The sequence below is a fragment of the Lethenteron reissneri genome, chromosome 34, assembly GCF_015708825.2.
Source record: "Lethenteron reissneri isolate LAM-NWPU_2019-01 chromosome 34, ASM1570882v1, whole genome shotgun sequence".
NCBI classification, from domain to species: Eukaryota; Metazoa; Chordata; class Hyperoartia; order Petromyzontiformes; family Petromyzontidae; genus Lethenteron; species Lethenteron reissneri.
The window spans coordinates 15,282,433-15,308,720 of record NC_083812.1 but is presented as its reverse complement, the minus strand read 5'-3'; the positions used below and the strand labels follow the sequence as shown (position 1 = coordinate 15,308,720).

The window sequence follows — 26,288 nt, the reverse complement described above, 5'->3', positions numbered from 1 at the left end:
AATAACAACTGCACAGTCGCGTCGTGACTATTTGGCAAGATTTTTCCAGAAAATATGACTTTGGGACGAAACATACAAACGTGCCTCAACAAAGAGGGATGTGTTTTGTCTTTTTTACTCTTGCATTCCCCTCACTTGCACGCGTGAAAGAACAAATGCAAAAACAATCCGCAACACACTTCAGGAACCTGGAATGATATTTAGTGCCGTACGTCGGAGGATCCCTGACGGAGAATCCCTGCGGAAGGTGAGCGGTGATGTATTTATTATATCTCGGCTGTGAAGTGTATTCCTGGGTGACTGTTGCCGACGACGAGCTCCAATGTGCCCCGCGTGAAAGCATCTACACGCACGGTATGTTAATGTTGCACAGGGAGAGCGAAGAGGTTGCGCAGCGGAAGAATGTGGACGCACAGTGCCTCGCAGGGGGAAGGCGCAAATGAGCGTGGGAAATCGGCGCAGTGTCAATCATGCTTCTCCCATTGCCATGATTTCCCATGGGAGTGTTTCAGTGTTTGTAAATTTTTGCCAAGAGTTTATGGGATTCTGCCCGGGTGGGTAGCTGAGATGCTCGGAGTAAATCAGGTGGCATCCTAATGGTAGCTGATACGATTCAACGGGGACATTTCAGGGCTTCTTAACAGCGGGTCCACAGACTCCGCTTGGAGGCAAAGCGTGGTGTTTATAATACGATAATAATTACTTGCATACTCGAGAAATTCATACCGAGCCCAAAGACTCTTTTTTGGGACATTCGGCCAACATCAATGGAATTTTACGTTATTGAATACGAGAGGAAACTGGAGAACCCAGAGGGAACCCATGCAGAACAGAGGAAGAGAATAAACAAACTCCATGCTGCGAGGTACAAGTGTTGCCACTGTGCCACCCTGCAGTGTTTATAACCGTGCAAACATGCACATTTGATTACAACGTCACATTACGGACGCCTTACGTCTTTTTAAGAACCCACCCAGACACGAGTATTTAACAAATACGGACAATATTTGTTTATCGATATGTTAAGATATTTATTTACAAATGTGTGGAGTGCACGATAGATACCTGCTTGACATAGGCGTGCTATTCTAAATACACGGCACAAAACTATTAAAGGACTAACCTAATGCAACCTTAACACAATAGCTGTGCTGTACTGTACATTAAATGTGATCTTGGGTATATGTAATTCGATTGTATTCTTTCCCCACCAAAAGGCCATGTGTGTTTGTGTCTGGAAGCGTGCCATCTCTTTAAATGTTCGATCAATGTGGACGAGTGTTTCAATAAAGTTACGAGAATGTAAAAGGCGAGGGCCATGGTGCTCACGGTATCTGTTACTCGTGACATACAAGTATTTGCAATTTTAAGTGCATAGATTTTGAATGACTGAAGTGTAACTTGAAATGCCCACAGTACGAAATAGTGGCTTTGATTGCGGTTGACGTGCAGAATATGAAGGACAGTGTTACATCTTTATTCGTCACAAAGAATGCACACGGTGGGATGTGTACGTGTGAATTTTTACTTAATATGAATATTAGTTTCACTTTTAGCAGAGAAAAAAGAACCTCAACGTTTCATTATTGTTGCTTTCCCAAGGAGGGCTAAACAGCCACAATATCAAGGGGTCACATTCCCACTTTTTGGCAGAATGACAGCTGTTTTAGCATAAAATCAGTCCAATTTCACATCTTGAAATCCACGTGGGCATGATTAATCAAATAATCCTCCCCCATAGCAGGTAGTTGATTTGAGGATGGGGTTAGGGCGGTGTAAACGATGGTGAAAGTTTCTGCCCGATTACGAAAATGTTTCGCCGTCAAGTATTAAAATCATCCTTGACATTGTAATCATTGTAATCATCGCTGTCATCTTCATTGTCTTCACACTAATCTTGGGCATCGCCTCTGCGATCATCGACTTTGTTTTTAAGCCGCCTGTGGCTGAGCGCTACAGTTCCTGAAATGCATGAGCTTTTCGTGTTGAGCAACCCTCACATGCACGAATGGAAGCTGATTGGTTGGCTCGGTATAACTGGCAGGGGAAGGCGCTCTGATTGGATTATCTAAGGAACTCTGACACCCACCAATTGGCTGTGTTTTGGGAGGGTTTTTTTTGGCAGATTGGGCCTCCACCCATTCTGCCAGACGAATCTTGCTCTAAATTACTGTATACATTTGGTGCAATCGCTTTTGTGGTATTGTCCCGCCGAGGCTGGAGAACTGCATGAAAGCAAATTACACGTGAATTGGGCTCCAATTCTCACTTAAATATGACAGGGGAACGCATCAAAACTGATTCTATTGATTTGTAAATTCTAATAACATGAATTCTCAAGTGCATTCTTTAATAACCTCTATGCATTGTTCCTACATTATGGAATGATGCAAAACTTGGAAAAAAATAGTGGTCTACTTACTCCTCCTTGACATGACACAGTGCTTTGTTATACTGAAGCCTGGAAGCATAAATACAGCAGTAGCAGAGGGATGGATGTTTAGAATGATGTTAACGTGGAGGCTGGGGATGTAATTTATCGAAGGGTGCACAAATTGAACCCTTACGTTAAGTCTAAGCAGCAAAAGCAGATGTGCGTCTTGTTGGACTCGAGCACAGCAAGACGTTAAAGAACCGTTGCGTTTTTGTCCTTAGATACATCTTATCCAGCCCTTGTTTCCAGGATCTAGAAAACACTTTTTTAGTGTTTAATTCACAGCGTCTTTAAAGGCTACGACTCTCTTTGAAAATAAATGAATCGCTGCTTAATTGGGAAGGGATTAGCCGTACGACTTTCCAATGAAGTTTTTGTTCCTGACATTAACATGAATATTTTAGTTATATTGTGAAGCAAAGCCTTCAACAAAAATTTTGCCCACATTTGTTCATATTTTATAAAGCCGTGTTTTATTGCTTCACAAGAATGTTGTTGAAGCCCTCACAAGACGACACCAAATCATTTCCCCGGAGCCTCGGCAAACACAGTTAATAAAGGGCACCATTCACACGTACCAAATTCTCTGCTCCTTCCTTCAGAGTGAACCGCAGGCCGCGGAGAATACTAAACAGCCGGCCATGCAACGGCAACCTTTTCCCCACCACACACGAACAGCGCGCATTTCTGCACCAAACGACGGCGCGTTAGTGGGCACCGTTTCTCACATTAAAAACAATCGTTTACATTCGTAAGGTACCTTTCATGCGTAGATCCTTCAGTTTATGGGTTTTGTTTTTGCTCCACGATATATGTATATGTCGGTGTCAAAACTCGTGCTGATGTCATTTGCTGGCTTTGCAGCATATTTTTTGTTTACCGATAGTCTTAATAGAATTACAATCTTCAGCATCAACCGTGATCATTCGACTGCTGGATGAGGGCCTCCACCCAAGCCATCGCCATCTCTCACGGTTCCGCAATGCAACAATTCGCCAAGCACCAGCACGTGAGATAGTTTCGGCGCTAAATCTGCTTAGGTGGACTTGTTATCGTACACGTTCCAATCCTTGTTTCGTGAATACAAGTGCGTGGGCTTGGGCAGGACGTGTCGCAACAAGGAATGATGGCCGATTGCTGAGGATAAAGATGGTTTCAAGTTACAATCTCGGTACTCGTTTGAACGAGAGTAGTATGCATGCATGTTTAACTTCTTGTGCACCTTAGGTCGCCAACAGTTTTAATAGGAGGTAGTATAGTACAGCTAACTTTGCCTCAATTACAATAATTCAAACTTTCCTAAACTCATCCAACATTCCACAAAATGCAAAAAAACAAAACCTACTGTTTCTTCCATCAAAGCAATGCAAACTGTGCATAATTAAATCTGAATTTAATTAGCTGGTAAAACGCTTCAATAACCTTGTCAGATGCTCTTTATCGAATGTGGTGCTTAGCAAAACTAGACAACAACATCTGTCTAGCCAGACTCTTCAAACTGTGCACTCTCTCACCCCATGTCTACTCCGACTGCTCTACTAGAAAGAAAGAAAGAAATCCTGTCCGCAAATTAGTTTAATGGCAGTGTCAGTGTGTCTACCGGAGTCTTAATGACTAGAATAGGGTAAAATGTCAAGTTGACAATACAGGACATATAAGGCACTTCAACACTTTTAGACATTGTAACCATTGATATGTCAAGTATTTAATCAGGACGTGAACAATAATGACGAAATAACTCACATGGACAATTGTGTAAAGTACAGTGGTGGCGCAGTGGTTAGCAAACTACGCTATGAACCTGCCAACTTGAGTTTAATTCCGAGCCACAGCCAACATCAGTGGTGAGTGACGCCTGAACAACTCCTGACTCACCCCTCTAACCACCCACCCTGGCCAGTGTGCTGACGTGACAGTCAAACAACCCCTGTAACCAATACGGTCCCCGGATATATACCTTCATCCAGCAGTGGATTGACAAAGGCATGTTCATTGTTTAACTCATAATTACATTTACACCATGAGTAATACAATCCCAAGACCGTTCACTTTTCTTGGCAGGCGAGTGCCACGACTCGCCTTTTGGCATTGAACACATAGCAAGATTCCTCTGGCAAGCACTCCCTCCCGTGTGCTGACTCAGCTCAAAGTAACGGGCGTCTCAAGGCAAACATTCACAGACCCCCCCCCCCCCCCCTTTGCAGATTCAAAAGCTTTTCTATTTTTTTTTTCATTTCTATGACTGTATACATTTTCTTGCGTTAATAATAATATTCGCTTTGGAGGCTGTGCAAATCTAAGCTGTTGTTTACACTCGGAAATCCACTTTGATTCATTCCGCACAACGACGTAGTGTTGCATTGGGGCACTTGGGTTAAAATTGTCCCCGTTCCACAGGAGGAACACATCTACTAATCGAGTAATTCAAATGTGTATAGGTTTCAAATAAAACAAAAGGTAGATCGTTCATGGCACTTTCAGAGCATACCTAAAATCCAACAGAGACAAACATTTTCATTGGCTGGGGGATGTAGTGGTGGGTGTTGGTCTGCATCTCACAGGCTCCTTAATAATGCATTTCAGTGACATTACCATTAACAATGAGTGAGCTGCCCGGCGCTAATGTATAGGTGTGCTGGGTTAGAGCAGACCGCTGTGTGCTGATGTGATGTCTATATTTGCCGAGAAAAGCTGCCTGCGAGACCCATTACACGCAGAGACGAATGTTGTGAGACCATGGTAACGCTCGTGGTTAGCGCTCGGGATTGTCAAGTGATTTGCGGTGTTTTCGCCGTTTGCTAACGGTGAATTTGATTGGCAGCTCAATGAGGCTCCTGCGTCCTCCGCTCATGCTAGATCATATCAGAGTGAGAGTGTGAGCAGATCTTTAATATGAACGCCGCTTAGATTTCAACATCATAACACCGTAGTTGAGGGAAATTTATTTTTCAACTTTTCAATGGTCCTTAGTCGGGACGCATTGTTGGAATTTCAAAGTTACCGATTTATGACAGGTGAATGCATTGCTGATGGGGCGAGCATGGCCATGACACAAGCGCAATTTGATCTAGCCCGTGAAAGAAATGCCGTGGGATTGCCCGACTCGCGAACCCGCTTCAGAAAGACAGGGTTTGCGAGATGATAAGATGCCTTGCGGCGGCACGGCAAGCATCGAGACATGGAACCGGCAAGCAAGGCCAGCCCGCAGGGGGGGGATGGGGCATAATGGGCATTTGCCGTGGGACCTAAAACAAAACAGGGCCTCACTTCAGGGCCTTTTTGTTTGTTGTTGTTGCCAATTAACAAGGGGCCCCCACGTGACAGGCTGCGGCGTCACGGTGGCGAGATGTTACATACCTTGTTGAAATTTTTAAATCGTAGTATCGGTGTATTTTAAAATGGAGATTGTGTTGTCCAAGCACAGCAAAGTATGCACAGAGTATACAGATTAATAGTAATGTTTTATGAGGTTTTTGGTATAAGTGCCATGGTGGCGAGATGTTAACTACCTCGTCTGGTATACAGGAGGTCATGGGTTTGATCCCGACACTGACGCCTGTATATTTGGAGTTAGCGTGTCTCTCTCCCCATGGTCGCATGGATTTTTCTCCGGGTCCTCCGGTTTTTCCCTCCACATTTAGAAACACGCGTTTAGAGTATTTGGCTGCTATAAATTTCCACATGATAAGACACTCATTTGAGCTATCATTTGTGGCTAAGTAGCTTCTGAAAAAGAGCTACATAGCTCAGGGGGCCTTACCTGGTAAAAATTTAAAAAAAATGTGTTAGTTAATAGTTAGTTCGTCTGCCTAGGCCTTCAGTCCCAGCCTCTAGACCACCCAGCCAGTGAGAGATCTACCTATCCTCCATCCCACCACTCTCGCGACAGATAACGACATACCCGCCGGACGTCGCGGCCAAAGAGCTCGCTGTAGCTCGTGCCCAGGATCTCGAACTGAACGTTGTGGTTGAGAGCATCGTCTCCAAAGTCGAGGATGCCTGTCAGGCCACTCACTCGGCCCTGTTGGTGGGGAGACGGGACAGGGACAGGAGAGTGGTTGTGCTGTGGAAATGTTAAAATGTGGAAAAGTGAGAAACATTCACAAAGTATTAAAATACGTATGTTGTTATCTTATCGAGGATTTATATATATCGTCTTATTAATCCCGCCACATGATCATACTTTCCACACAATGAAATTAAGGAAGGTCAACATTGGACATGATGGAGGGAAGTTTGAGCCAAAGACTTACCATTCGACAGATAATTTAATTATGATACTAATGCATGATAAATTAAAATATAGACATACTTTATATATCCCTTAACAACCATGTAATTTCAATAACTTATTGGAATAGCCCGTGCTCTCAGCTGTAGTATAAGCTGGTATATTATCTGGTTCATGTCAGCAGCAAGCAAGGCTGTCACATTAGATCACGATTGCTAAAGTATTTTGGTTAATTAATTAAAATATATATTAATGTAATATAAACTTGTTTTTTTTGCTAAATGAAAAAAAGTATGATTTCTCCAATTAATCCAACAAATTGAAAGCAAACACTATCTTATTCACAAAATTGTTTAATAATTCAAATGATAGTGTCAAACATTCCTAGTTTTTGAGCCAACATTTTTTTCAACAGTACAACTTTTTAATTATTTTGTCACTTAGAATACCTGCACAAATTATTTTTTTTAATTAAACAATGACGAACATGACGAACACTTACGTTTGTTTCTCTCTCTCTCTTTGCCTTATAACAATTACACTGCCAGATGAATCCACGATGGGGTGCCGCGGTAGCGAGATGTTCACTACCTTGCCTGGTATGCAGGAGATTGTGGGTTCGATCCTGACCCTGACATCTGTATATTTGGAGTTCGCATGTTCTTCCCGTGGTGGTGGCATTTTTTTCTAGGTCCTTTGGTTTCACCCTCCACATTTAGAAACGTGGGCTTCCAGTATTTGGCTGTTATAAATGTCCCCATCATAAGCCGATTCGTTGAGCTATAATTTGTGACCATGCCGCTTCTGAAAAAGAGCTATGGAGCTCAGTGGGCGTTACCTAGTAAAATAAAATAAAATAGTTTTAAATAGTTTAATGTCTCGCGGTGAGACGCTCCTCGCTAGGTAAGCGCAGATTAATTCCTCATTCAATTGTTTCCTAAACACAGGTCAGCTGGCTTGGAGTCGGGTTTGTCGATGTAAGGCACTACCACGAGAGTAAGAAGTACACCTACCCATAATACTATTCTGCTGTACCTGATATTCTTTAAATTCTATGACCAAGTTTATGTAAAGAAAATATAAATGTACTCTTTAGTTATTTCGGTAAAGTCACGTAGGTAGAAAAAATAATAGATCACAAGCAACCTGAAGACGGTTGCTTGTGTGGCGATCGAAACGTCGTGATTTATTATTTTTCTACCTACGGGACTTTACCGAAAGAACTAAAGAGAATGGATTCCTGCAGTCACGAAAGCTTTAAATTAAGATTAAAATATATATGTATTCAAAGGATCGTTGTGAAGTTCCAAAATTATTGTCGGACCTACATGTGTGACTGCCTCCGCAGTCAACTCCGCTTGGTCCCCTCTCCCTGTTTTCAAGTCTCTCCTTCAGACTTTCCTTTTCATCCGTAGCGTTCAGACCCCATGAATTGCTTCTTTTCCCTCCATCCCTTTTCTCGGTCGATCTCATTCCCCTCCCGTCTGCTCCTTTTCTGCTTCTGTGCTTTCACACGTTTGTTAAGGTACGGGCGGGCGCATTACAAAAGTGAGTCGTCGTCGTTGATTTTGATATTTCTCCGGCCAGAATGAAGCAATGAACTCAACTATTTAAATTTTACCAGGTAAGGCCCACTGAGCTATATAACTCTTTTTTCAGAAGCGACCTGGCCACAAATGATAGCTCAACGAAGTGGCTTATCATCACGTGGAAATTTGTCGTGGCCAAATACTCTAAACGCGTGAATCTAAATGTGGAGGGAAAAACCGGAAGGCCTGGAATAAATACAAAAAACACGCGACCACGGCGAGAACATGCAAACTCCAAATATACAGCAGGCGTCAGGGTCGGGATGGAACCCACGACCTCCTGCATACCAGGCGAGGTAGTTCACATCTCGCCAGCCCTGCGGGGGAAGGCCACATGCCGACGCAGATCGCACCTTGCGTATGGTGTCCAGCATCGATCGGCCTCCGTTCCACGGCTTGGAGCTCTTGCGCAGGCAGCTCAGGCTGGCCATGCTGTGCCACTTGCGGTCCTCCAACTTGCGGTGGAAGGCGTTGGCGAGCAGCAGCACGCTGTCGTACACGTAGCGGCTCGACACCTGCACGCATTCCGCGCATTCCGCGCGCACAACAGGGGGAGACAGAGCGGATGTTGGTGGACCGGTGTGCGTGCAATGTCAATGGCGTCGGTTTGCACACTCATGCGCTCGCAGGCCGACTGGTAATGCCGCTCGAGAGACACTCGGGAGAATACAGATAAGCGGGTTAACACGATAAAACCCACTGTGGCTGGATAATATGAAAAAAGGAAGGGATGGCATAATTTATATTTATATGAAAATCAAAGTTAATGTCATACACCTCGCATTTGGCGGATTTCACTTGCGTAGTGTATGTAATGGTGCTTAATGATCTTAATCTCTCTACCCTTTCAGGCTATCGCATATAATGACAGTACCTTCTGCGTCTAGTGTCCGTGCCAGAAAATGTTTAATAAAAAACAGTGTATGATGAATTGCTTAATATGCAACATGTATCACACAAGCACGACGGCACATATAAACCAGACGTACACTCTGTCAATTTATATAAACCAGACGTACACAAACACACACTCTGGCAATTCATAGGGGGCCCGAAATCCTCTGCATTTAGTTTTTTAGGTCCTTTGATTGATGATAACAAAATACCACCCTGCCTCGTGGATTATAAACACATCATCAAAGCTAGGCTTGCTGCAATTATTGACACACTCTATCTACAGATTTCCCACCCTCTAAGTCTCAAGTATCCTGTAGTCTTCTAACCGCCAGAAATTCTGGACAGATTTCTATTCCTGATTACACAGTTTACATTCACCCGATAGGATACGAAACATTACAATTATATTGTATAATGTTTAGTGACATGAATCTAAATTATTTTCAGATCTGTGACCGTGCAACTTCAGAAAACGTTTACTTTATCGACGAGCCTAACGAATTATGAATACGAAATATTAAAACCGCAGTTGACTTTCCTCAGATTTAACAGCCATTTTTGCTGATGAAATTCTGGCAATATTTTGCTCGGAGAGGAAATCAACATAAGCCATCGGAGATGTGCCACAACTTCATGAAGCCACTCAAGAGACGAATAAACGCTTTAAAAAAAAGTTTATATATATTTAAAAAAAGAAAAGGACATTCGTGGGAACGTAGACAAAGGGAGGGGGAAAAAGAGATATGATTGAGATATATTCTGCCGTGATAAACATATCGGTGTGGAACATAAAAGAAACGGGGCAATTTTTTATATTGGATCGCTGCAATGTGTGGATAGCATGTTACTTACTGATAACAACATAAAGGTTGGCAATGCTCCTCCGCAGTATTTGGGTTTCAGGGAAATTCATTGACCGGAGAGTGATAAGAGATACTGTACAGTGCTTCATATGTCTTATGGTATATGAAGAGAAAGATTACCGAAAGAACCAAGAATAGGAAGATGAATTTTGGCTGCAGTGCTTCCACCGAGTGCTCTCAATCGCAGTGCAATCTTCGCACGGCGGTAATGGTTGAATTTTGACTACTGAATCGAGTGAAAATTAGTGCACTTCGGATGAGCTGAGGAAGAATAGTGAAAATTATCGAGCAAAAATGTAAGCTTTTTTCTAGAAAATCACCTCTCTTGCACAGTCATTTGACATCAGTTCAACCAAATCCATTCCTTTAATTAAAAGTTTCGTGAACTCACACTCTTAAAAGTGCCTCACAACCCACTCGTTGTGTTTAATTATTTAACTGCATTCTCCAATCGTATTCATGCTGACTGCATTATCACAACTTGTTTTTTTATGGAACATTCATTGTTTTTGCTGTGATCTTTACCAAACCAGAAAGACAAAAAATACCCCAGCATGATATTCCTTCGGGAAACTTGAGGAATATCTAAGACAACATCTTTCAAAACGCTCGAGATGACGCTGCCGCCATAGAATGACAGCAGCCACGTGTACCACATTTTCCACAAGTTAATCTCCAATACGTTTTGTTCCAAGCTATTTTTGTAAATACGCTTACATCATCTTCATCAGTGAGAGAGGCACTGGCGAGATGTTAACTACCTCCTCTGATATGCAGCAGGTCGTGGCTTCCATCCCAATCCTGACACCTGTATATTTGGAGTTTGCATATTCTCCCTGTGGTTGCATAACATTTTCTCTGGGTCCTCCAGTTTTTCAGAAACATGAATTTAGAGTACTTGGCTGCTATAAATGTCCACATGATAAGCCACTTCATTGAGCTATCATTTGTGGCCAGTTCGCTTCTGAAAAAGAGTGATATAGCTCAGTGGGCCTCACCTGGAGACATACAACGTTTAGTTCAGTTTATTTTCACTGAGATGCTCACCAATGATTTGTTAAACTACTCTCTTATTATTAATATATAAATAGTAATGATGGTGGTGATGGTGACATCTGACCATTTTGATCTTCCAGCACCCTCCTCTGTATTAGCCATATTGTTTCCAATTGTACCGACTCTTAAAATCATTCTCAGCAGGGCATAAATACGGATTCCGTGGGGACTCCGAAGCCTCTCTTCCTCCGCTGTGTTGTCGCGCCGTCAGATAGGTCAAACTGGCCTCACGTGTGCACCACCTCAAAGAGAGGCCAGCTAAATAAAAAATGACAAAATGTTTAATGGGCACGGCCCCCGGAGGAACTCGTGGCTTTGGCAGCACTGCCGAGACGGTTGATGAATTGCTTATGTTCAAAATCCGCTTGATGCTTTAAAGGGGATAGAGTGGGCTGGATTGGTGGAGGGAAGGGCAGAGTTTATGTATGTTGAACTTCTTACACACCGTACGTAGACTACCGTGCTATTTGGAGGTGTGTGATGACGAACAAATGAAAAAAAAATTGTTTGCACTGAACTATATATTCTGGAGAAAAAACAACAACTGCGACTTAGCACGTTACAATATGATATGAGAACACAAATTGTATAATGAAAAATACGAAAATTTATGTGATGGCGCTTTGGGTGGCAGATTTATGGCATACAGGCGCCACGTATTAACCAAAAGTAAATTGACTTGACATCGGTGATTTTTTTTGATTGGTGAGTGCAAGATCAATTACTGAGCAGGACTCTCTACAAAAAGGCTCGAGACAAGAATCATAATAATAACAAATGATTGTTGATTAGAATAGATACGTAACTGTGTCAATAATACAAATGATACATTATCTACCTGTATTCTTGTATTCTTAAGATGCTCTGTTAAGGTGAACTACAGGATTACAAATGCTCACTTGACTCAGCCCCAGAGTGTCATTGTCGCCGACAATGACGCTATAACAAGCCTCTAAAGGACAGCATCAATTATTATACTAACAAACCCTATCAATACCGACCCAGCTCCCTCGGCCCTGCTGTCAATGGGGGTCATCAGGGTTTCTTCACAGGGTGCACAAAATGCCATTAGGTGCGCGGTTTTGAGGCTGCACAAATTGGATGACCGATGCCCGGAATCAGAGCAAAATCAGTGCTCCAAAATATCGGGCGATTCCCCCCCCCCCCCCCACCTCATTTTCAGCAGTAACCTCAAATTTGTCGACGTCTGGCAGAGTCGCAAATCAAGGGCTTTTGAGATAGCCGGGAGCTGCCCCATGCCCGTGGGGCTGACGTGGGAAGAGCTCGCCGCGCCGGCGCGCCGTCGATCGCCTCGCACCTCGAGGGACTTGGCGTCGCCCGTGCCACACAGGGACTCTGAGATGCGGTGGTTGTTGCGTATGCAGCGCTGGCTGGCGTTGCGCGCGACCGGGAAGCTCTGCCGGATGACGGTGAGCCTCCCGATGGCCGTGCTGGCCAGCTCCTGGATCTCGGCGTCGTTGATCTCCTGCAGGGAGGGGAGCAGATGTCACGGACACCCGACAGATGGCTCGCGTGACCTGTCCGACCCACGCACCGATTGTGTTTATTGTTAACACTCCATTTAGGCCCACTTGGGGAATCCGCTGCATCATTAATATCATCCTGGCACTGACCAGAGGAACTTTCAAAGTCACGGTGCTGAACAAAAGCAATGCGATGACGTTTTCATCGTGGTTACCTTAAGATGTATAACAGCGTAACTATATATTTTTCTTTAACATTCATATCTGAACCAAACAAATTCATCACTGACACTGTCTTAAAGTGAAATATATATAATGGGCGAGGTTTTGGTCAATGGCCCTTTTACATAGCACAAAATGGTCCTTCTTTACCTCCGTGTATTTTTTTACTGTGATGATGCACCATTGTCAACGAAGTATCGGAAACCCAAAATTGCTTGATTTTCTCACGACAAAGCTTGCATTTTAATGCGACAAGCCACTTATTAATATGGCAAAAGCCACCAAAACGAATTAACAAAGGTCACCTTACCTCATTAACAAATATCCAGTGGCTGTCCATTGCAGCCAGGTTGGCTTCAATAGCCTGCAAAAAAAACAGACAGACAAGTCTGGCAAAGGCAGGAAAAAAATACTTGCATTAACAATGGCGGTTTCCACAGGCAACTTGACGTCAATGGTTTTCCAGGTTACAAAGTCAATTGGGAGTATTTGAGTACAGATATAAGAAGCCTGCTTGAATACGTTACAGTGACAGATGAAGGTGCAGCCCTGAAATTGCTTGCTTGCTCACGCCAGGGATTTGCAGCCTGTTATCAGCTGCCTCACCGGGAGATAATATAAATAGTGAGTCCAGTGTGTTAAATATGACATCACTGCAGCATTTCAAAATTGTATGATATTTGCAACTTTATAAAACTAAAACTTTAATTGTACTCATAAGTTTAAAGAAGTTATAAATTTAAGTTGTGAAAAAAGCTAGAGGCATTTATTAAACTGCAATGTATGAGCTGCAATTAAAAAGATTGTATATAAAATGTACGGTTTTAAAAGAAGCCACATTTAACAACTATAAAACAGTGGAGACTTTTATGATCAGATTTTTTTTTAAGTATATATGAGCACCAGACTTTTTTTCCTCCTTCGAAGCCAAAATCATGTTTGACCAGCGAGCAAAATAGCCCCTTGCAAAACACCCAGCTTGCATGCGCACTTGCGCCCAACCTCATTCTTTTTTCTCTCTGTGCACTGGTAAAAATTGCAAAAGACACCGAATTCCCGGAGCAGATGTTGAGAACTCTCTTGTCAGAGCATCTAAACCCGCCGCCCCCGTGTGCCTCCCATCACACATAGTGCCGGATTAAGATAGTGCGGGGCCTGTAGCATATGTTATGAAGGGGCCCTAAATAAAAAAAACACCTACAAATTAAACAGACATTTTTACTTGGATAGTAAAGTAATTACATTCTTTTCATTTGATATACAGCCAGATATTACGACAAATCGCTCACCTTAAACACCTTGCCGTTCATAAAAGTTGAAGGCAGTATAGTACTATAGTAATAGAGCAAGTGCAGAATCACTGAACGGGAATTGATAGCTTGAAAGTATTGAGCACGGGGCCGTTGAAAGTGCGGGGCCCGTAGCATATGTACTGTAGTTACTTTTGCTACTGCGATAATCCGGCACTGATCACACCCCCCCCCCCTACCCACGGGTGGCACGAGGAGCGGGCCAGCCAGCGCGAGGCTGCAGCAAGGCAGCAGTGCCCCTCGCGAGCGGCACGGACCGTGGCCACGACTCTCGAAAGGTAAAACGACAGGCAATTTGCGTTGACCTACCCGACCACTGATTTTTATTTTTCGAGCAAAAGCATATGGCAGGATATTAAGAACCGTCAATCGGGACTTTGAGAAGCATAATAGCCCGATGCTCTTCCATTTGGAAGCATTTTTTTTCCAGCGTAATTTTACAGTCACTTTGTTAGATGTGCATACAGATCGCAGATGGAAGTGTGGGATTTTCATAATAATGTATGTAAAAATGTAATAAAAAAAATTGATCTTCAATCTTGCGCCCACCGAGACGACTGGACTACAACATTGACTTTCAGCAAGCGCGATGTTAATGCTACGTAATGTGTGGCTAAATTGATAACACTATCATTATTAGGTGGCTTTTCATATTTAGCATGGTGCTCCAACTTCCTCTTGGTTTAAAGGTCGCCGTGCAGTGGTGATGTTGCTGCTGCCCAACCCAACCTTTGCCCAGGCCTAAAAACTCTCTGCCTCCCTGCCACTCTACTTTGTATGTTTCTCCTTGACCTCGTACGGGTTTGTTCCTGCCCATCGCTTGGCCTAACCCTCACGCTGACTCCTCCCTCTTGCATCCCTTCTGTTTCCCAAACTCCATTTGCCCGTGAAGCTGCCCTGAGGCTCGTTGATACTGCCCTGGCTGCCCCTAGACTTCTTCGGTGATGAGTCCCAGCCTTCTCGAGCCTATGCTGGGACTCGTTGGTGCTGCTTTGGCTGGCCCCGTAACTCGTTGGTGATAGGTTCCGACTCATCTGGGACTGCCCGAGAACTCACTGGGCCCCGATTGCTTCACGCCTCCGTATTTATATGTATGTATATTGAACTTCCTTTGCACCGTACATAGCCAACCGTGCTAATCGGAGGTGCGAGAGAAGGACAATAAACTAAACACACGAAAAAAAATTATATCTAGAATTAAAAGTGCATAGCTCCAGTGGTTTCCTAATATCGGGAGGAAGAGCGTTCCAGAAGTGCACCCGAAAGTGCGCGATGTGGTGACCGTCTCTGTACTTGCCCTTGTTGGCCCAAAGTTGTGGCATTGGTGCTGCTCTCTCTCTCCTCTCCCTACCCTCAACTTCCCCCTCCTGCCCTTCTACTTTCACCTTCGAATGTTGTCCCTCACTTTCGTAAAGTGTGATGAGATGCGGTTGAATTTCGACACTAAATGCATTGAAATTGTTGTTGTTTTGGCAAAACAACACTGTATGCGACCAATCCCGCGTGGGAATGCAGTCGTATTAAATTGCAGAAATGTTTTCACAGTATGGTCACAACTCATTGAAAAATCAATATTCTTAAAGCAAATATCAATCAGATATTTTAGCGGACTAAAGTCCAATATAATAATACATTGTTCAACACCATAGATTTAGGTTGAAGGAACAGAATAGGAGAAAAAAATCAATGCTGACACTTAATACTGGATTTAAAAAGCAAACTCAATTCAGTAGTTTCTTTGGATTTGCTTCAATTTGTAAACTATATATATACCCTAATAACCCCAAATAAACGTAAACAAATACACAAAATTGTATGCAGAATGTAATTTTACGTAAACTGTTAAACACATGCGATATTTTTAGAAATCCATTGGACAATGATGCAAACAATGGAATAAGGCGAAAAATCATAGTAATTGGAAAGAGAGCTCAACGTAACTTGATAATTGTCACTGTTAAATATTCGGGAATAGCAAGACACAGGTTTGGCTGGATATGAGGAAAGAAAAGAGTGAGTGGATCTGAGGATTTTCAGCCATATGAAATGCTGATATGCTGCATAATAGCTCCAGGAGTGGGTTCAAACATGCTAATGAGTAATCCCGCAACGCATTGCAAAGGCAGGTGGAAACATTAGAGCTCGTGCTTTTATGAGGGATGGGTGGTGAGATGGGGAAACGGCATAGGAAGGGATGGATACACGGGCACGGAGAGAGAGAAAGAAGGATTTACACAATTGGGAAGGAATAAAAAAAAGTCAGGAAAGCACTGAAAGTCAACATCGTATGAATGACAGCTCAGTTGCTTGATACAAGCCAGAATGATTGAAGCTGTTTAAAACCATTAGTAAAATGAAGGAGCCAGAGGCAGATTTATTTTTGCAAAGTTAGTCTTGAGTAGTGTATCATTATAATGCTATCTTCAAATTGAAAAACTTAAATGGAAGTGGCAATCTTCATATATATTGTGGTTATGTAACACTGGATGTTGTCAGATTGAGCAACAATATTTTATGGGTTGCCACTTACGAAAATGCGAGTATTAAACTGTGTATGTGCAAACATGTAAACATTCTGAGATCAAATAAACTCCAAACCCAAAGTAAATGGGTTAATATGCACATTAGCAATCAGTTTTACCTCCTAATAAAAGCCATAGTTTTACATTTGTAATAAACAATTGTGCATCGTCGTTCTTAATCATGACCACGTAAACGTTGGTATAAATCTATCGACTGTGATGTAATGTTTTTGATTATGGTGACAATTTTCGAAACATTTTATATTCAAACTAGATCCTAATTAGTCTACAACTTAAAACAATGTAGCGGCTCAGTATATACAACAGTGAATTGTATATTATCTGGAAATGAATACAAAAAGCCAAGGAACAATTTAAAATTAAACCTAAAAATGCTCTAAAAATGTAAATTTCTTACGATCTTAAAAAGCACGACTTTTAGTGGCATTACTAATAACATTTTACAGGCGCGATATTTAATAATAAAGCCTGCAAGTCAACAGAATCACATAAACGTGTTTAATGTACTGCAAATAAATATGCCAGGCTACAGGATCCATACGCGATCAGTTTCAGGTCCAAAGAGCACATTAGACGTTCCTCGCTGCACTAGACCAGCATGAGCTGGAAATATTTCATCATCAAGCGTCATCATCATCAACACTGCCTTAAAATTTAAACAAATATATGATAGTCAAACAATCTTGGCAATGCTACTTGTTCAGAATAGTAGGTTTGACTCGTTTTTACACCGACTAAAACTTGTAATCGTGTTGCAACCTTTGCTGCAGTGACTACGTATTATTTAGCATTAGTATCTTTTTTTTGTAAACGCAATCATGATTTATTGGGATGCTCCATTTTTAGCTTTGCGTGTTTATCCCTCTAGCCTCTTTTCCATTTAGTTTTATGACGCCGGCCTTAACATATCACAGCTTACACTATTGATTATCTGCCATGGGGTGATAAAACATAGAATTGATGGTACCCATTCCCCTATTTCAAGCGTTTTAAGTTATATACAGTTCAGGCGAAACATCCCCGAGGAGGAGGGGGCAGGCCTATTGGTGAAGAGGCATCTGACTTGGGCTAGAAAGTATCGCAATGTCCTTGATGGGAATGTGTGCAAGGGTACTATAACAATCACGATCAGCTCTTTGTCAATCCACTGACAGATGAAGCCCCCCCCCCCCCCCCCATGAATTTCGCTCATTAGGATTGTTTGCCCATTAGTTTATCACGCTGGTGAGTGCATGGCTTGTCCATGAGTTGGATGAGTGCAGAGAGGAGGGCCAGAATTGGTTTTGAATGTCACTCGGCACCTGCGGACGTTAACCACAGTCGAGAATTTGAACTCACGCGGGCGAATTCGTAGCACGGCTTTGCTCTAAATCCGGTGCCACGACTCATTCGCGAGCAAGAAGACGAATCATTCAAACCTGACGTGTGGACGTTGTTCCACTGCGAATCGTGATCGATGCTAAGCTATTCTGAGCATGGCCAAAATATTTCACGACAAGCAACGCTGAAACGAACGCGGTAGAATACAAAATGACATGTTCGTGTGTTTAAACACAGCATTTTTGTAATGAGGGGAAGGTAATGCAGGGCATTCTCCAATGCATACTTAGCAATACGAAAGCATATGCACGTAATTTACATAGATTAGGCGCCAGATGTGTTATTGTTATGTCTTAATCACGTAATCTTTGTTTAATGTGTTCAATTTGATTGGAGGGAGCATATAAATTGTATGTTTTCTCTCTCCACATCTGTCATGATCTTTGTCATTCCTCATGTCTGCATAGTACAAGACGATGTAAAATTAGGCGAAACAAATATTAAACTTTTCATCGAGTGATAAGGGTGGATTTTAACAAAAAATGTATAATCAAACTCACAAACGTACGCATCCATATGCATGGACAATACGAATTTTGTCACAAGCGCAGTGACAAAACGTTAAAATATTGGGAAACATGTAAGAAAAACACTTTCAATAATATATCAGCAGCCACTTTCATTTTAACTGCCAATTTAAAAGAATTACCACACATTCGAATAGTGAACCACTTGAATATCACGATATTTGTATTTTTCACGCGCAAAAACGTACCCATAGACTCTATCCATACATTCATCATCAAACCCAGAACATATACTTTCAAAGGGATATGTAATCAAGCAAACGATAGCATAACGCAGTCACCAAACGCACGCTGGGCAAGATCAGAGAATTGCTGGCGCTCCATCCACCTCGGCAACACCCGAATCCATGCACAACCCCTTTAAATTCACACTCGGCCGTTTTTATTTATCTATCGGGGTTCACTTTAATTGTGGAGACTCGTGGCAGGTTATTGGCCCGAGCTAAATCTTTTGGAAATCTCTCTCCCCCAGCGGCTCCTATCCTTCCTCCTCACCTGCACAAACAATGAAACTAAACTGCACGGGATGACGGTAAGAGAGGCAATAATGCCCAAAGGGCAAGTAGAAGCGAGTCATTCCCATGACAAACATTCACGCGCAAAAACACCGGCCCGCTCGTCTCTGTCCGGATAATGCAAATGTAGACCTATGCAATGCGCATGCCTGTTCATCGGGGGCAGGGCTTATTTGATAGTGTGACCGATGTATACAATATGCGGGCACTACCTCTGCGCCCCAAAGGTGAGAAATTATGGAAGCTTCGACGTGATTTGTGTGAAGGGAACATTATCAAACGAGGCGATGGAAAACCAAACGCTATATATAATGTAGATCGGTCTCCCGTTTTCCAGGCCACTGAGCGCCCTCTCCATCACGCTCATTTCTCTTGCCATCTGCATTAACCCGAAGAGCCCGGCGCTATAACGGATTAGCGCATCGTCGCAGCAACCAGTGGAGCTCTCCTCCACGCTGTACCAGTTAAGACGTAGGCTTGCTTATCTATTATTTACAATTCACGGAGTGTGATTTATCACCCGTTATTAAGAAGTTAACACAGCATCGAAGTAATGGCCTTACAAACCTCAGCATGCCCGCCCTTTCCAATTTGCAGACTCAGAATGTTGAAATCAGTTTAAAATGTAATTTATTTATATTCCTGCTTAGCAGACTTTTTGAAACATGATTTTGTATTACAGTTTTTTTTCCTTCTGCATGATTAACTTCTGCCAACCAATAATGCCACGCATTCACACGCCCAGGCTTAGGGGGAAGTCATTTTCTGGGGCAATTCGCTCCAGCGTGTCACCATGGAGACGATTAAACGGCACCATCTCAGGATTTAGCGTTTATTTGCAGCAGCAGCAGCAACACAAATGGATCTCGAATCGAAAACGTTGAGTCACCGTTTAAAAGTGTAAAATAATGGCTCTTCGCGACCACCGAATTTGAATTTTGATCATCATAGTTCCAGCCCTTTTTAAATCCTTTATATTAAGTTCGCTTGCTTGCGTGCTTGCGTGCTTGCTTGCTTGCTTACGACCGTGCAAATCTTTCGGTCGTTTTTTAACCCACTTCCCGTGATCCAATCGAGCTGACATTTTCCACACAGACTCGTTGTGCATGACAATTAATGTTCGTCAAAATTTTTTTCCAAAATTTTACACTTTTTAGGACAATTTTTTTTAATTTAATTACAAATTGCTTAATGCTGCCATGCAATCATCTGCCCCATAGGTGGCAGCCATCTCAAGCCAGAAGACGAGAGGATTCTATCCGCCACGCATATAAAGGATTTATAGTGAAAAACTTAGTTTTTACGGGTTATACTTGTTAAATCCTTTATACTAAGTTCGCTTGCTTGCTTGCGTGCTTGCGTGCTTGCTTGCTTGCTTACGACCGTGAAAATCTTTCGGTCGTTTTTTAACCCACTTCCCGTGATCCAATCGAGCTGACATTTTCCACACAGACTCGTTGTGCGTGACAATTAATTTTCGTGAAAAAAAATTCAAAAATTTTACACTGTTTAGGGAAAAAAAATTGTAATATTTAATTACCAATTGCTTAATGCTGGCAGACAATCATCTGACCCATAGGTGGCAGCCATCTCAAGCCAGAGGACGAGAGGACTCTAGCCGCCACGCATATAAAGGATTTATAGTGAAAAACTTTGTTTTTACGGGTTAATTTTTTGACAGCCCTGTTATCGTCGGTATGTGCTCGCACAAGTCAACAGTGAGCACAGTGCACGGCATTGGACAGAAACAAATACATTAAGTACAAAATACACCACCTGTGCACTTTGTCATTAAAAATAAAAAATCCAACCTTAGTTAGCGACACACTGATGTCACTGAAGCCACCCGTACATCAGTCTTATTTCATTATCACCACCTTCTGGACTCTTTCCGAGAGAACTTGACCAACGGTCACCCAAAATGTGCACTCATAAGGTGGGTTTGAATATCCTGTTTTGTTCCTCCTTCAGAATAATGAACGTTAAAGTTAAGTGGTCAAAAAAAGAAACACTTTAACACGGGGGATATTATTTTTTACGATTGTTTGTATGACATTGTGCGTGTGTTCACTTCGCAGAAAGCACATTGCGTTATGAGTATAAGAAATGTAGAGACTCACAGATCATCACAGGCTCTACACTTACAGGCTGCTCGTGCAGCAAGCCACTGGCATCAGCATCCCTTTGATCACGTGTTCACTTAATTAACTCTTGGCTGCAAATTAATTTAAAACTAAAATAACGCAAACAGCAGCGGCATTAATACTTGCCAGGGTCTTTAGTGGGAACCAGCACAGAACGCCCTCCAAGTCGCTTTGTGTGATTTTGTATCGTCGTGGAAATTCCCATCAATGAAACATTTATAAAGGAATGGCCTACTAGTTAACCCATGCCAGTGGTAGAGTCACTTGGGGGCTCCACTCAGTCACAAAGTCTACTACAGATGCGGATTGTGTTGATGGAGAAAGCGCTGCCGACTGTGATAGCTGCACATGGTGACCGATATTCAGCACTGAATTCAACGCTGGAGACTGGTGTGAGATCGACACGAATAATAATTTCACTCGTCATGCGCCGCACGGCATTCGCTCAATCTGCAAGGGAGAGGACGACTCCCAAGCACGAGAAGCCACAGACGAGCAGTGAGGCAGCAACCAGGCAGTGAGCCAGCGATAATCATTGCCCAAGCTCTGTGGTGTTCTACATATGGAGATGTTTTCAGCCAATTTATGAGTGACGGGCGCCACGGTGGTGAGATGTTAACTCCCTCGCATGGTATATATGAGGTTGTGGGTTCGATCCCAACCCTGACACCTGTATATTTGGAGTTTGCATGTCTCTCCCCGTGGTCGCGTGGATGTTTCTCCGGATCCTCTGGTTGTTCCCTCCACATTTAGAAACATGCATTTAGAATATATGGCTGCTAAAAATGTTCACATGATAAGCCACTTTGTTAAGCTATCATTTGTGGCCAGGTCGCTTCTGAAAAAAGAGCTCTATAGCTCAGTGGGCCTTACCTGGTAAAATTAAAAAAGATAGTTTAGAGTGTTTACACGTGGCAGGAAACCGGAGCACCCGGAGAAAACCAATGTGTGCAAGGGGGGCAAACATTCTATCACGAACAGATAGAAGAGGTAGACTACAAATTTGCTCTACTGCATTTTGGCAAACGAAGGTATTGCATGTCCTGGACGCCCACGGCAATGGAGTTTGGCAACATTTGCGTGATCCAACAACCCTCGCCTCCACAGCCGGGCACCACCACCGCCTGACACCGAGTTAAGGTCCAGGGTAAAAGTGCAACCCTGCAACTGCTTTGAATAAACGCCGCCACCAGTGGAAGCACATCCAATAGAGGTAGCGTCTCATAGAGCACCTCTACATGGTATGTTGGCCTACTCTTCCGAAACTTGCCAAGTGTCTTGAAAAAGGTGGGAGGAGGCACACTTGACCCCATCACAGATGACCTGCTGATAGATTGGCTGCGGTGTACCCATTTATACTGCTGGGCGGCGAGAGGCAGTGGGTGGGAGTGTTCATAAACTTGCCAGTCGTTCCCACCGCCAGGAGGTCAAAGCGGCGAGCTCTGTTTTGTAAGTCGAGAGCGCTGAACCTCACGTAATGGCAGCATCTCTTCAGTCATGGTACTTTAATGACATTTCCCTGTAAACACGGTTATTGAGCACCGGTGCAAAAGGCTCAACATATCAAGCGACCGGCAATAGATAAGAGATAACACGTTTCTTTAATCGGGGAAGGTTATACCATAAGAACTTGGGGGGAAATATACAATTGGAGGGGATTTAAAAGTGGAGCAGTGCAGATGCTTCACTATAAATTGCCACCGATTTGAAAACCATTCTTGATGGAGGTGACAAAACCTTTCGTCACCTTAATTTTAAAAAAGCCACAGCCAATAATAATAATAGCATGTGAGACTGGCAATTGCACATCTCTTCCCATCATATTTAACAATGACATTGTTATCCATGATAAAAGCATTAATCTGCTCGGCACAACAATCTCATCTGAGCTGCCGTGGAATGCCTATATTACTAATCTGGCTGAGGAGGTATCAGAGATGCTTGTTTTTTTTCCGTACCAAAGGCTCTTCAACTCTTGCTGCTACAATTATCATGAAATAAGTAAAAGTTGGAATCCTGCTTTGATCACATCTGGGGTGCAGATATGACAGGAGAAATTCTCCCCAATTCTGGCTGTCGCCTGATAAGGCTGCTTGTAATTGCTGGCTAAACGTCGTCCTCGAATTGTTGTTAATGTACTCTCCAACACACAACCGGTGTGCTCATTTAGTAACGAATTGGCCACGTTCTGTTTAGGTGACAAACCTTACTAATTGGCTGTGTCGGGTGGTTGGCGGGTTTAACGACGCATTTATATTCACGCCATCTAACCCCAAAAGAAAAACGAGTATGGGCAGCACCCAGTTACTACCTCACTGATATTATGACACGTAAAGCGGTCAGAGTGACTGGTGAACCAGCACTCACCGTTTCACTCTGTTCACTGGGAAGAATCAGTAAGTCATCTTCTTGTCCTTCTTCTATTGCTATTACCATGGTTACTGTTGCCATGAGCTTGATTCCTCCACACATGTTAAGGACTTGGCCTAGCGGACCGACGTCGACCACGACACTGCAAGCCACAACTCACTTGCTCGCTCGAACACTCACCCGCTCGATACACTACGGCTCACAACAACACGCTTCTGCCTCTGCTTCTTCACCCCTTTTCCTTTGGGACTGGCAGGGCCTGAAATAATTTCCCAGTTGTTGGTATAGAGTGAGGTGTTATTTTCGAGCTTGCAGAGCCTTACAAAAAAGAAAACCAATGCAAGTTCTGGAGCACACATGTTAAGCACAATATCTGGCATAACCATCTTGGACCACACGCACCTAGTCGTGTTAAGTTTGGATGACTACCCATCGTACGTATTGCACCGTGAATCCAAAGGTGCTTAATCTGACTGCTGAAAAGGAATTGCTGAAGGTGGCACTTAATTGTTGTTATCAAGAGACATTGGCCTTGTCTTTTGTGTCAATAAGGACCCGAATCCATCATTTATTCGTGGCAAATGCAGAATGTGTTTTAAAACAGCTTTGGAAAGAGACCAGAAAGGAAGAGAGCCGATCGGAGAGGATGCCACAAATTTTCTTGCATTTGCAATTGAGAAGTCCAGATTTAGTTTCTCGGTGACACGTTAGGAATTGTTCCTTTCATCTTTGTATTTGCCAAGAGATGAGAGGCATCAATAGACTGCTGCTTGGAAGTTTTGTTGAAACATGGTCGTTGGTAGAGAGTACTTTTTCTCCAAAAGCACTAAAATTAGGGATGAAGTTTGTCATGTCCACCAGTATAACATCAGTAACAGCCGTGGCAAATGTTGATGAAACAGTTGTTCCAAAAAAGGTCGTGTGCCAAGGGTAAGTCACGGAGGCCATCCCAATCAGCATTGTTGCATCAGCAAAATACTGCGGTTTGCCTTATTAAGTTTACGTCTCAGGGTGCAGGCTTCCTTTACAGTTGAAGTACCGTTGAGGACGCTTGGACACCGTTGTAAGGCACACGTGTTTATTTGTACAAGTAGTCACACTGCGGACATACAATACTAGAGGGGTGTATCGGCCCCCTCACCCGGATAGCTGGGAATATTCTATTAGCTACCCCTGACCTATCCCTAGTCCTCCACTAACGGGGAGGCTATCTGGCCTGACACTGGTCAGTCGGGCTACGGTACCCGGAGTCCCAGAGTACTAACTCTGGTTCACGGGACCACGCCACTGGCTCGGTCCTGCGCGGCCCTGACAAGGGCGGCGTCCCAGGGGAGTCCAGGGCCTAGCTAGTCGATCTTCCGTCTTCCCCCTTTTACTCTAAGAATGAACCTCGAGCTCTCCGGCTCATCCCCTTTTATACCCCCCAGAGGATCACAACCCCCCGGGCAGCCCCCCCAGGCAGCCCGGTGCGGACGTCGTTGCGGGCACCTCCCCGTGTACTGACGGAGCCCCGCCCACTGTGTTTGTTCACCCGTTTGATCCTATGCATACAGCCCTACACAAACAGCCCCTCTGTAACAGCCCTACATCACCCCCCCCTGTACAGCTCGCAGCCGTCCCGGTTACAACAACTTCAATAAAGGTTTATTAACCCCTTGACCCCCGCGTGTGCCTCAAAAAAACAATTTTAACCATAACGTGAAAAGAACAACAACAAGAACCAACAAACCCCGAATGGAAAATAACCCGACGCACCCCCCTGAATAAATACGAATTCCGTAAGAGCAACGTATATACAATTTTAGCAAGGAATCCCTAGCACACACGCAACACAACACAACACAATGTGGCAGGAGCACCCCACCGACGCAGCACACAGCAACCATACACGTGAGAAAATTTTTTTTTTTAATGCATCACAAGAGTCTGCGCATTTTTGCGCGCGTCCTTGCCGCAGGCCCGTCACACGGGGCAACCCCGGATGGCGGACCATCCGGTGGCAGCTGTCCATTTTGAAGTGAGTCTGCGCTTGAAGTCGCGAGACCCTCGGCATCCCCGGTAGGGGTGGTTGGGCGTGAGCCCGTCATTCCCGGTGCACCTGTGGGCGGGACAGCTGGCAACACGTCAGGCGAGAGCAGCAGAGACGGACCCTTTGAGTCGGCCGACCCCCCACATGTTTGGCCACGCGTGTGTGGAGTGGGGCCTCGCACCGCAACGAATGGTTTCAGTCTCGAGGGGTGCACAAACCACCGGCGCTTCCCCCATTTGATGCGAACGCACTGAGGCCGCAAAACCTCGACCACCTCGACAGGGCCCCGCCACGGCCGCACCAGTTTAGAGGATGTCGCGAGTGGTACCTGGGGGCAGTGCAGCCATGCCCTGTCCCCCGGCTTCCACTGTAGCACGTGCGCGCGACCCAGTCTGAGGCGCTCATTTGCTTTCTGACGCCGGTCGGAATTTAGCATGGCAGCATCCCGTGCCTCAGTCAATTTAGCAAGGTTGAATTTAACATGGTCAACCAATTTAGTTTTTCCCAGCGGCGTGGGGATCTGCAGCTGCGCCCGAACAGGTGGGTCAGGATCGCGGCCATACATGAGGAAGAAGGGTGAAAATCCCGTCGCAGCATGGGGGGCCAATCTGTATGCTGCCAGGACCCCTTGAATTTGCAAGTCCCAATCGGTCTGTGAGTCCGAAACCTGCTGTGACAACATAGACGAGATGGT

General features: G+C 43.9%; 1 protein-coding gene across 7 annotated transcripts in view; it reads right to left on the bottom strand.

Moving 5' to 3' along the window:
• LOC133350734 (glutamate receptor ionotropic, delta-2-like) overlaps positions 1 to 26,288 on the bottom strand; it is a 211,307-nt gene that overhangs the window by 54,573 nt on the left and 130,446 nt on the right. For 6 of the 7 annotated variants that reach the window (XR_009756103.1, XR_009756102.1, XM_061565416.1 and 3 more), the window contains exons 5-8: positions 13,087 to 13,140; positions 12,389 to 12,556; positions 8,608 to 8,769; positions 6,336 to 6,497 (exon numbers count right to left, since the gene is read on the bottom strand). Coding sequence is in view for 5 of the 7 variants with exons in the window: in XM_061565416.1 (XP_061421400.1) it covers positions 6,336 to 6,497; positions 8,608 to 8,769; positions 12,389 to 12,556; positions 13,087 to 13,140 (546 nt within the window). In the remaining 2 variants the exon portion in view is untranslated. The remainder of the gene's footprint in view (positions 1 to 6,335; positions 6,498 to 8,607; positions 8,770 to 12,388; positions 12,557 to 13,086; positions 13,141 to 26,288) is intronic. The other variant, XM_061565414.1, reaches the window with a different exon arrangement.